Genomic DNA, 12,064 nt, shown 5'->3' with positions numbered 1-12,064 from the left:
GCTCCAGTGAGAGCTGCAGATCTCGTTCCGATGAAGCCAACAGGACCACATCATCCGCAAAAAGCAGAGATGCGACCCTAAGGCCACCAGAACGGATCCCCTCAACACCTCGGCTGCGCCAAGAAATTCTGTCCATGAAAGTAAYGAACAGAATCGGTGACAAAGGGCAGCCTTGGCGGAGTCCAACTCTCCCGGAAACGAGCCCGACTTACTGACATGGCCCTCCAAACAGCATTAGCTGCAAACTCACAAGCAATGCTACAAAATATGCAAAAAACAAAATTATTGTATTCACTATTTAATAATTATTAAATTTGTTTAACATAAGAATTTTATTGACCGACACGCTTTGAACACTTAAAAAACAACAACTTTTCAACAAATTTTTAACAATAAAAAAAGAACAAAAGAAATCAAAGCTCTCCTAAACATTTCAGTATATTAATATAAATTACATTTTTACATTATGATTGAAAAACTGATAAAATTTTATGATAATGATTTAAAACATTTATTAGATTAACATTTTAATTGTTGGCTTTTTTTTCTTATCTTCCCTTCAGCTTTCTGGCTTTCAGCTTTCAGCGAAAAACACTGTTTTAGGAGATTGAAATAAACAACAAAAGCAACAATTGTTAATCTTGCTGAGCTATAACTGTTGGGGACTTGTTGAGCAATGGTGTTTGTCTATAAAATACCTCAAAATGTTTCCCGGTTTTCCCAAATTTTTTTCTTTTTGAATTTGTACATGCTTCAAAAACGTGTGCAATACTTTTTCTCCATCAAAACAGTCAGGGTTGACCAAAATGTCATCTTTTTAGGAGATAACTCAATTACTTTGTCAGAACAGCGTAATAGTTACAGTAGTAGAAGTCAGATTAATTTAAAGTGAACTTTTTGTGGGAATATCYGAATAAAGATGTTGATTCAGGTTAAATCTCTCTGGGCTGCAACTGTTGGAGGCGGGTGAACAAGGCAAAATTGGCGGGAAAAAATTCACTTGCAGTCTTACTGAATTTGAAATATTTTCATCCAGCGATGCTTACAGCTTATTGGCAGCCATAAAAAAAAATCATAATCTTTTTATGTTTACAGCTTGCAAATCTGTATTCTGAGTCACGTGTTATTTTGTTGCTCACCTCCAACATGCCTCAGTTAAAAGTAGCATATTTACACATCCCCCCCCCCCAACTTGAATAAAGCATTCCAAACTAAACTCACCTTAAGCTTTAGGTGCTGCCATTTTGTATAAAAAATATTAATTATGGTATATAATCCATAAACATTTTAATTACGTTTGGTTTAAACAGCACAGACTGATAACTTCTTGTAAAATGTGATTACAAGGTCAAACAGTTCTGACGTACAGTAAAATAGTCGTTTTAAATACTTGATGACCACAAGCTGCCTGTAAATACAACTGGGTTGGGGTGGGGGTGGGGGGATCAGTCACCACTGACGATAAGGCATGTGCTACATAAATATCAGCATGACGTGTGGTTGTGCATATGAATTATATGTGTGGTGCAACCAAGCTCAGCCCTGCTTTGACTCAGGTTTCACATGCCCGCTTCCTCCTAAACATCTCCAACCACCTCTCCCCTGTCAGAACGAGGCCATGTCCTACGAGAAGACAGCCGGGGGCGGCATGTCAGCGGGGGAACCTTTCAAAGCAGAGATGGTCTTTATCAGGGACTTTGTGGAAACAGAAAAAGCAAATATAACCCGACTGGGAGCAGAACCTCAAGTAAGTACAAAACACCTTACAGGATTTTGTGAGGACAGCAGAAGACTTTAATTGACATGATGGAGTGGGTTTGCGGAATACTAACTTGAAGAAATTAACAGTCTTGGTCCTGGGATTAAAAGATAAACAGATTGGGGTTTTCATGTCTGTTTACTTGGAATCTGAGGGATTGAAATGCATGTCGTTTTAATGTTTCACAGAGTTTTTATTAAGAAGAGATTAAGTTCTTGTCATTGTGCCAAACGGTGTATTTGTTGTATTTTAACAAATCTGCCACAAGTGACAAACCAACTAACAAAGGGTTTGAACAGAAAAGTCACTGAAGTTTGAGAATTAGGTAAAACCTTTATGAAAAAGACACGAAATAATAAACTTTATTATGTCCATCCACAGTTGCGGTCTCTACCAGATCACAGGAACTCYTCTCAAACCAGAGCTCCTCCTTCAGTCGACGCTCAGTCTGAAAATACCCCTGACCATGCAGCCGTGGGGACGGTCTCCATGGGATCAGCTGTTGATAAACACAGGGGCAGTTCCCGGCAGCAGTGTCACAATATCTCTGGACATTCTGAAGACACACTGGCTTGCTTTACGCACGAGAGGCCTGTTCCAGAAGACAGAACGAGCCCCACCAGCTCCCCAGACCTGTTCCCCACCCCGGCCTCGTCCCGCGAGTCTATCCTAATGTCCCCGACCTCTTTCAGCCGAACGGTTTCTCCGTGCTCGTCCGTTCGCTCGGGTGTCTTCTCTCCTTCAATCATCCGGATCAAGAGGCACACTCTGGCTTCTGGATCTAGCCTGATTAGCACCCCCCAGACCTGTTTCTCATCTTGCGACAGTTTGTCGTCTTCCTGTACGCAGACCCCCACCCCCCGGCACCGACCTCCCGTCACCCGCCTCTCCCTCCTGACTGCCATCCTCAGGAAAGGTCGTCTCCCTGTCCTGTCTTCCCCGCTGCAGAGACCCTACACCCCCTGCTGGCCTGTCAATCCCGTGACCCTGTCCTTCTGTAAGGCATGCTCTGCTGCCTCCAGCGTGGCGTCCATTCCCTTTGAGTTTTCCTCCCGGTTCTCCTCGTCCGCCTCCATAGACGGTCAGAGCCACGTTTGCAGGGAGGCCGCTGTTTCCCCGACCGTGGAGTTGAGCGCTCACGACAGAAAATGCCCTCAAGCTCAGGTGAACCTTAGACAGACGCAGGTGATTTCTCCTCCGCCGACAAAGAGCAAACGCCCTCAAGCGCCTTTGTTTTCAAGTGTCACCGCCGTTTCTCCACCGAGGCGTGATAACTCTGAAAGAACACCACACAGATCCGTCTTGCATGAGCCGAGGCCCGGCAACACGTTCCTCAAGGACTACGCCGATAATGGCATCAGAAATCTCACCTCCTCACCCTCTGAACATAAAAGTGAGCCTCCCGTCCCCCAGAGCTGGACTCGTCAACCGGCTTCATCTCTCTCACGGCTCCAGATGCTCTCTCAGCAGCTGAGATCTCCGCCCGTCTCCCCATCTTCCCATTCACACAGCTCACCTCACCCTGTTTGCGCAGACGCCGCACCCCCCCGCCCTCATTCAACTCCAGCCACCAAGGCTGGAGGGTTCGAGTCGGTGGGGGGCTGGCCCGGAACCAGGAGTACCACTCCCTCCAAAGCTGTCCACAAAACCCACTGCCTGTCTCCTTCTCGATACAAACCCATTGTCCTCTCTGGGTGGGTGACCCCCGCAGACTCCCCCACACCCACACCCTCCCCTGCTCCGCAAGTCAGAGACTTCACCCCGTCTCCGTCCTTGTCCCTGCGCTCCACTCCCTCGCCAAGGCCGGGGAGTGGGATTTCAGACTGCAGCGACAGGGATGGTAAAAAAAGAAAGGTACGGCGTCTCAAACTGCCCGATGAACTTTATAATATTTGCCTTTCATAAACTGCAGACGACTCATTTGTCCTCCTTTGCCCCCCATTTTTCCCTTTGAATACTAGACACACAAGATTAAGCTGAGCTACAAGTCGCTCGCTGCGATTCCCACAAACACCATCCTGTTGGATCAACAAGTGAGTCTGCACACTTACCTCTAATCCCAGGCGTCCATCTTGTTATCCTGTTAAAACTCCTTAAAAATTGGTTTGAAGTCCAAAAAAAAGTTGCAACAGGTAAAATATCTCTTGAGCAAATTGGTAGCATTTAATGACATTCTCTGAAAGTAATAACTGCATTTACAACTGATCAGCTTTTGGAGTCAGTTCAAATTAACCACAACCAATCAAAGAGTTAGATTATTTGATTCAGAAAATATAAATCAAATGTGTCAGAAAAACGTAATTATTAACTTTTGTGTTGAGTTTTGGACCTTTTCCCCAATAATTCGGAGTCCCTCCTGGTCTAAACGTTTTGAACTTTACTTGGCTCAGACTTCTGTCTGTGGTTCGGGTGGAAAACTGATATTTAAAGTTGGTCTAAACCAGCCTGAAGCTCTTTTTGATGTCCCTCGTCATGTTTTCTCCCTCATCAATCTGCACCGCCCTTCGCAGACTTTTCTCATCAAGTCGTCTTTCAGCTCCACGTCCTTGAAGCTTCTTCAGAGTTTTTACAAGTTTCTGATTAACTTTTTTCCCCCAAACATGATCTCTGCTGCTCCTAGACAGCTCTCTTGTTTTCAGCATTTAATGAGGACTAAATCTAAGAATTGGTGATGTCATGACCTCACAACTGAATATTTTAAGTTACTGAACGAAAAACTAATGTTTTATTTTATAATAACAATAACAACAATGATTAAAGCTACAAACAGAATTTCATGCAGCAATATTAAACACTAATGTGCAATAAAATCACTGTTCTTTTTTAAAAAAAAACATCAAATAATAAATCAGAATTCTTATTAGTCTGAAGCCTTTAAAAGAAAATGAAGCCAAACCAGGCTTGGAAAGAATTGAAAATCAGCGCATTATTCTCAGCATTGATGAATCGGGCATGCAGAACACAGAAGAGATGATAGGAAAAGGAAATTGAAAATTTTGGAATTTATGGCTGCCACTTGCAGAGAATAATCCCTGTGGTGAGCTCGCTCTCTTCTGTTTGCATTTGCAGGTGATTGATGAGCAGGTAGAGCAGAATCCCAGTGACTCACAGGACAAACTTGTTACAGACACCCACTCAGAGGTACAGCTGCACGCGTGGCTGCTGGTTCTTATGTGAAAACGTTGCATAAAACCTGGAATAAATCAGTTATTTCCACAGATGTGCTCTCCGGCTGAGCTCCGGCAAAAGTCAGATCAGCTGTACGCGGTTATTGATGAAATACTGGCAAACGCCATTCCTGAAGTGAGTTGAATCATATTTGACTGATTGAAAATAATCAATATAAAAATGTTGATGTGTAATATTAAAAAGTAATATAACGGACTCATTTTTTCAACTTTCTGTGCAAACTATCCTGTGGACAGAAGACCTCAAGGTCACCGATCACCGTTGGTTCCCAGGTAAAATACGTATAACCACGTTTTATTTTTATTTTATTTTATTTTTGAGCTCTTAATACTGCTATAAAAACTAACAACACTTAAACTGCATCTAAAATATTAAAGTAAGGATGTTGGATATGACATCGTTTTTGTTTTGCAGACAGAACATTCTCAGTTTCCTGCACCCAAAGAATAAAAATCGTTCTTTATTATTTTTCAAAGGAAATGACCCCTTACAGTTTACAGAGAAAACAGGAGTAATTTAAAGCATTTTCCAAGAAATGCTGCATGCTGTGAGTCATGTCCAGGTCCAAGAGCTGAATGTAGGCATTTTAGTCATTAATGAAATATTAAAAACATTTAAAAAACATCAAGAGTAAAAACAAAAGCAACTTTATTCTGCTTAAATAATCCATGTGGCATTTGCCCCAAGAACTTGTTTTCAGCCTTTTTACATTGAACATATTTGAAATATTAAATCAGTTTGAAGATATAGAATTTCTACTTCCCTTTAGGATTTTGTGTTTTTTTTTATCATCCTTTGCTTTCTTACCTTCAGCAGAACTCTTCATTGTCGAAATCCTTGGGGCGTGAAACCAAATATGTAAGTAGAAGTCACGCAGTTTGTCAGATGAATTTAAAGCGTTTGCCTTTTTTATCTTCTTCTTTTTTTTCCTCAAGGTTTTACATCCAAAACAATCATTACAACAAATTGCTGCTCAAACAACACATTCACACAAATGTAGACACTGACTTTGGATTTTTGCTGTAAAAAACAAAACAAACAAAAAAAAAAATACAGATTGATGAAAAATGATTAATGTTGCTCACATGTTTAAAGGTTTCTCTTTTAGAAGTAAAAACAACAAGAACTTCAATTTTCAGCATCAATTAAAAATGCCATTAATACAGGTATTTAAAATGATTATGCCTGGTTTATGGATGCTAAAATCTATGGAGCACCAGAAGGGATATGGGGAAATTTTTTTTCTTACTCACTTACTTTTTGCGTTACCTCTCAAAAAATATTTAAAAAAAAATCACATGTGCACCACTATATGTTATGTTTCGTCTGGTTTCATGTTTTTATTTTGACTTTATTCTGATTTTTCTGTTATGTTCCTCTGTTTTGTTCCTCCTGTTTGCCTTTGCTCCAGCCCCGCCAGGTGTTTCCTGTTTGTGCTCATTAGTCTCACCTTTATATTCTGTGTCTTGTCTTCACTTCCCTGTCAGGTCATTGTTCTGTTCTGTTCTGTTCTGTTCTGTTCTGTTCTGTTCTGTTCTGTTCTGTTCTGTTCTGTTCTGTTCTGTTCTGTTCTGTGCCTTGTCTTGCCTTGCCAGCCACTCAGAGTTTTTGAGCTGCCCAGTCRGCACCTTTTTTGTTAAATAAATACTTTGTTTTTTTGGAACCTTGAAACTGCCTGCATCGTGGGTTCATTCCTGCCTGAGATTTGTAACACTATATGGGAGGTACTACTTTAATTCAGCTTTGAAATCAACAGTCACAGCCAAGCATGGAGTTATATAGACAGTTTAACTTGATGTAGCCACGCAATCACCGTGAATTTCCTTAACTAGTGGTGACACATCCTTGTCAGTAATTGGCGATTTCAAAATAAAAGACTCATTTGCAGCTAGTAACATTAATATCAAGCATTTAAAAACATTAAACTCAACATAAAAATATTACTAAGGAAAGCTAAAGTATTGAAAGTGAAAGCAAAATCTTTTGCCTGGAAATGCAAAATACTACCCTCCCAAAATAAATAAATAAAAAACCTCCCACCCCATATCAACCTCCAGGGCTCTGGAAAATACGATATTAAAGATGGCCAATTTTATGTGACAAGAGCTTCATTCATTCATTCATTTTAAAGAACGAGACAAAAACATTTGCAAGTCTTCTTTTGCAGTTGTGGTACATTTCCTTTCCTTTATAAATGAAAGTCTCTCATGTCTGATGCAGAAGTGATGGTGTGAAGTAAAGAAGTTTAAATTATTTTCATCCATCTGTAGATCTTGATTAAACAATCACATTTAAATCACAGTTGATCACATTCTAGTAGGGATCTGTTTATCAGGATGTAGAGAGGTTAAAGACAAGAAATGTATGTTTAATGTTCAGCTAAGAAGAAATAATTATACTCTGAAAAATTGTTGTTGCAAGAAAACGAGACAAAGATGTGACCTTGGGGAAGCTAAGTGGATTTAATGGTAAAACTCAGAAATAAAAAAAAATGTAAATAGTTACTGAATGTTGATTACTCATATGTGTGATGTTAGTTTTTAGAAGCAATCTGAGAATGACAGAAAAAAGTCTCTGGTAATAATCTGCAAACTTGGATTTCTTTTCTTTTCTTTCTAAAAAATAAGTGTGAGATTTATGTTGCTTTATTAATAAACTCCATATCACTTCAGTTGAATTCAATATTTAACCGTATAAATGTTACCAAATGTTTCGTAGAYGGGGCAGCTATGTTGCACGTATTAGATTTTATTGGCATTTCGGTCCCCTTTGCAGACTGATTCGTTGAAATGCCCCATGGTGGACATGCTGCAGAGCCATCACAGCAGCTGTCATTTGGACAGTTTGTGTCACAATCTTGTGGCGCCTCGTGATCGCCTAAAGTTTGAGGTTAAGTTTTTCCACCAAACCTTCTGTCACATAGACAGCATTTGTTTCTTTGCTATATTCTCTCCCACATGCATCATGGAGGTTCTTACAAAAAAATCTGATAGTTCAAAAGGCCCAGAAAGCAAAAAGGAAGAAAAAGCAGCAATAAGCTGTTTACTGAGCATGCACCAGCTGACATCCTGCCTGACATTGTTAGGAAAAAGTGCCTCATTAACACATTACCTCGGTCCCAGTGTTTCCTAATTTACACAATGTTGGTACAAATGTTGGTTTAAAAAATAAATCTTAGGGTATGTTTCAAAGTTGTACCACTGAGTCTATTTGTAAAATTTTATCATGAAAAATGGATGTGTATTAATACTGAACATTTGAAGTCTGGAATTTTTCAAAACCTTGAACAGTTGAAGCTAAATAAGTTGCTACCTACCTACCAGGTACCTTCCCGGTAATACGTTGGTGTAGATTAACCACCCAGGACAATCCTGAGTAGTTGTCTACCTGATCAATATTGCAGCCTGTCTACCTGTTACTATTTCAGCTTTTTCATGGTACAATATTGTATCAACTTGTTTGGATGACGACAGGATGTTTCTCAGTATCATAAAGTGTGACATGATATGATTTCAATTCAGTTCACAAGTCTGCGATCAAAATGATGATGTCATGTGCCCACCTAACACTCATTAACACTCATTAATCGTTTTAATCAATATATGATATTTTTACATCACTGGTAACCATTCTTTCAAGGACTGCTTATCACACTGAGTTGTAAACCCTTAAAGAGGACACATTCAAAATTATCTTTTTTAGCCCTTAAATACATTTTGTTGTGTGCTTGTGATGTGCTCTAGGCAGGGCCGGCCTGTGACATGGGCAGTATAGGCAAATGCTAAGGGTGCTGTCTATCCAGGGAGCGCCACATAAGGGGGACAAATAACAAAATTAAACTTGGTTTTATCTGAGTATAGCTGATTTAGTCTAATCGATTACTCAAGCTAATAAAGGTGTCTGTAGCGCTCTCAGTCTGCTTTGGTACTATTTTAATCTGTTTTCAAAAACAAAATTGCTTAATTTGTTACGTGAATGCTTGTAAATTGGCAGTGAGATTTATAAAAACTGCACAAGGGGCACCACCTGAAATCTTGCCTGTTTGCTCTGTCTCCAGAAGCATTGACAATTTAAAGTAGGTCTTTGTCGATCTTGCGATTATATGCTCTTTGTTTGGGTCATATTTTTCAGTCCGTTCACTTTTCTCTATTCCTTATTTTGCTTTTTGAATTGCATTTCCACTTTATACACACACCAAGTGAATGATTCAAATGTTAAGGAAGGATTTAAAATCATGATATGTCCTCGTTAAAACCTGCAAGATGACACACTAATTGATTTTATTTTTAGCTCTCATGTACAAAAGACAAAAATAAATAATTTACTGAGAAAATGGTTCTTTTATTTCAAGTCTTGTTTTTGTTGCCTGTTTTTGGACTCTAATGCGTTTTCTTTGTTTAGGCATCTTTGTGCAGCTTGCACCCATCTGCCTGTAAAGAAAGAAACATGATGTTTCCTAAAAAGGTACATCTTCATTAATGGAGAGCTGCTGATGCTGTTTGTTTTTCTCCAGTGCAGTGATGTTGTTAAGTGTTGCAGAAATTTACTTGCTTCACGACTTCATTGTTGCTGATAAATTTACAATCTTGTTATTTAGACAAAACTTGGAGTGGTTCGCCCAATGACAGCCATTCCAAGACTGACAGTGAAGGATGAGGATGAATTTCAGTCCAGTCCTTACGGGCAGCTTTTCAAGCAAACTTCAGCTGACAAGAAAAAGGTGAGTGAGATGAGTATAGTCAGTTTTAGCTTTATTTAAAAAATAGCTGTTTTAATGAAAAAATTTGTTTAGTAAAACAAAATATTTATATTTTAACAAGCAGACAGGTTAATTATTACATATACAATATGAAAAGTAAATCTAAAATAAAATACTTTTTATTAGGCTAAACGATCAGTTAAATTAAATTAAAAACTAACTTGTAATAACCTAAAATTTATAGATTGATGTTTTTTATTAAAATTTTTTTAGCTGATGCCAAAGTTTAGAAATCAGGGCAGCCATGGCCTACATACAACACCATTAAAAATCTGTCCAAAAAGTGTCGTTCGTTTTACAAAAATATAACCAAATTGTGAACAAACAGGTAGACATTGAACATGATCATCATCAATGCATGATGTAAACAGATTTGACATTGGATGCTAAAGGCAGGTGGATTTATTTATTGATTGATTTCATTAAAATRAATAGAAATTAACCTGATGGACAGTTCATAACAACCTAGCACTACATCTGTCATACTTTTAGCAAAAACAAAGATTTAGGGAACTTCTGGTGTCTGCTTTTTTCTTTTTACATTGAAATCATGAAAGTCTGATGTATTAAAAGGGCGATATTATGTGATTTCCAAGCCTATATTTCAGTTTTATACTAAAATAAAGTAACTATGTCCCATTTTTAGCTTATGAAAGAGCTATATATTTGTAAAAATCCCCAAAACGATTTACTTCTCATCTTGACAGTTTCTAAATGCCTTGAAATAGGTCTCTGTCTCTTTAAGAAAATCCAACCACTTTGGTCACGCCCATTTCAACATGTAACTGCGGAGTCGCAGAGCGGGCGGGGGGTGGGGGGGGTGGTGCTCTGCCATGAGGAAGTTCGGCTTAAAGACACATCCCAGAGGAGGAGCTTGTCCCAAAAGGTGTTTCTGGTCCCCACCTGTCGTTTTGCTCCTCAGCATGGCTKCCTAAAAACRCTGCAGGATTTCTCAAAYATGCATRAATGAGTCAAAKCAAGGCTTTGGGCATGTTTTTTTTATGAGAGTATAACAAGATATAAAACTCAAAAAAGTTGATTTTACATGATATTGCCSCTTTAATGTTTTGTCAGAATGAATAGGACTGAGTATTAAGGGACAAAAGAGAAGAATGTGAGACACATGCAGGTTGAAGMACAGTTCTGATCTTTACCTTTCTGCACAGAAAGTGATTTAAAGTCTATAGAAAGTTTCAAAGCAATTGCTGGGTTGCCTCAGATTGGAAAAGAATCACACAGAGACACGCCACATAAGTTATTTCACGTATTGTTCAGCTCGTTCTTACATCACTTCTGTTACACAATACAGCGGATGGAATGTCAGCATGCATTTGTTTCCCTCGGGCTGATCTGGAACACTTATGTCCAATTTGAGCGTCACATTTTAGAGCTGCTGACTTATTATTTAGAATTTCTTGTTTGTTGCTCACAGTGAGTTGTGGCTGATGTAACCTGTTTTTTTGGCACATAAAGTGGGGAAAGAGATGTTTAATTACAGGCTGTCAGCGACACACAGAGATGCATTTCAGTTCCGGGTTTTGACCTTTTGTTGTAAAGTAGCTGTCGACATCACATTTCTCAGACGTTACTGTGTTGTTAATTACACTAAAGGTATGTGAGAAAAAAAGGTACAGAAGTTCACCTTCAGAGAGTTTTATCAAAGAAAAACATGAAAAAATAATAAGATACTTCATGTGTCAGAGCTTTTATCTTTTTCCACCTGCATCACTAATAATTTCTCATGTTATACTGGAACTGAACCACCGAAAGGGGAGATTTTAATACTTTTATTAAACTCTAATGCATGTAAGAGTTCAGAAAAGCATAGTTTCAGTTTTAAGGTTTTAATAAATACCACACACAAATTTAGATTCATTTCACAAACTGCGTGAAAAAGATGTTAATTTTTATTACTGATATCACAAAGTGGATTGTCAAATTATGCAAAATGTGGAATAATTACTTGCTGCAGCAGGAAGCACAGCTGGGTAAAAGTCACCAGACAAACAAACAAACAAACAAACAAACAAACAAACAAACAAACAAACAAACAAAATAACATCAAAAAGTGAAAGACAATCTTGGATGGTTAGACACAGATGTTTCAACACATTCTCACTCCCGAGTCGTCACATATTGACGTTTTTCAAAGGTCCCTTTGCGTCCAATTTTSAYGCATCAGGTACCCCCCTCGCGTCAGTCCTTGCCGCCCGCGGCTTTTCCGGGTTGCGCCACCAGGGGTCTTTGGGTCGGGGGTCTGAGGTTAACATTAGGGATCAGGATAAATGGTTAAGTTTAGGGAGTGGGGTCAGGGATAGGATGTCTACAGTGAACATTAGGTAATTTTAGGCTTTGCA

At 39.0% G+C, this 12,064-nt stretch overlaps 1 protein-coding gene across 2 annotated transcripts in view; it reads left to right on the top strand.

The window, feature by feature from the left end:
• The window catches only part of mlip (muscular LMNA-interacting protein), a 28,229-nt gene that overhangs the window by 8,479 nt on the left and 7,686 nt on the right, over positions 1–12,064 (top strand). The window contains exons 3-11 of one of the 2 annotated variants that reach the window (XM_014016357.1): positions 1,610–1,747; positions 2,141–3,613; positions 3,721–3,792; positions 4,829–4,900; positions 4,979–5,062; positions 5,185–5,220; positions 5,765–5,806; positions 9,350–9,412; positions 9,546–9,668. In XM_014016357.1, coding sequence (XP_013871811.1) covers positions 1,610–1,747; positions 2,141–3,613; positions 3,721–3,792; positions 4,829–4,900; positions 4,979–5,062; positions 5,185–5,220; positions 5,765–5,806; positions 9,350–9,412; positions 9,546–9,668 — 2,103 coding nt within the window. Of the gene's footprint in view, positions 1–1,609; positions 1,748–2,140; positions 3,614–3,720; positions 3,793–4,828; positions 4,901–4,978; positions 5,063–5,184; positions 5,221–5,761; positions 5,807–9,349; positions 9,413–9,545; positions 9,669–12,064 lie in introns of both variants that reach the window. The other variant, XM_014016283.1, reaches the window with a different exon arrangement.

This window comes from Austrofundulus limnaeus, unplaced genomic scaffold (genome assembly GCF_001266775.1).
Source record: "Austrofundulus limnaeus strain Quisiro unplaced genomic scaffold, Austrofundulus_limnaeus-1.0 Scaffold0, whole genome shotgun sequence".
NCBI classification, from domain to species: Eukaryota; Metazoa; Chordata; class Actinopteri; order Cyprinodontiformes; family Rivulidae; genus Austrofundulus; species Austrofundulus limnaeus.
The sequence above is the reverse complement of the archived record's forward strand: the minus strand, read 5'-3'. Positions and strand labels throughout refer to the sequence as shown.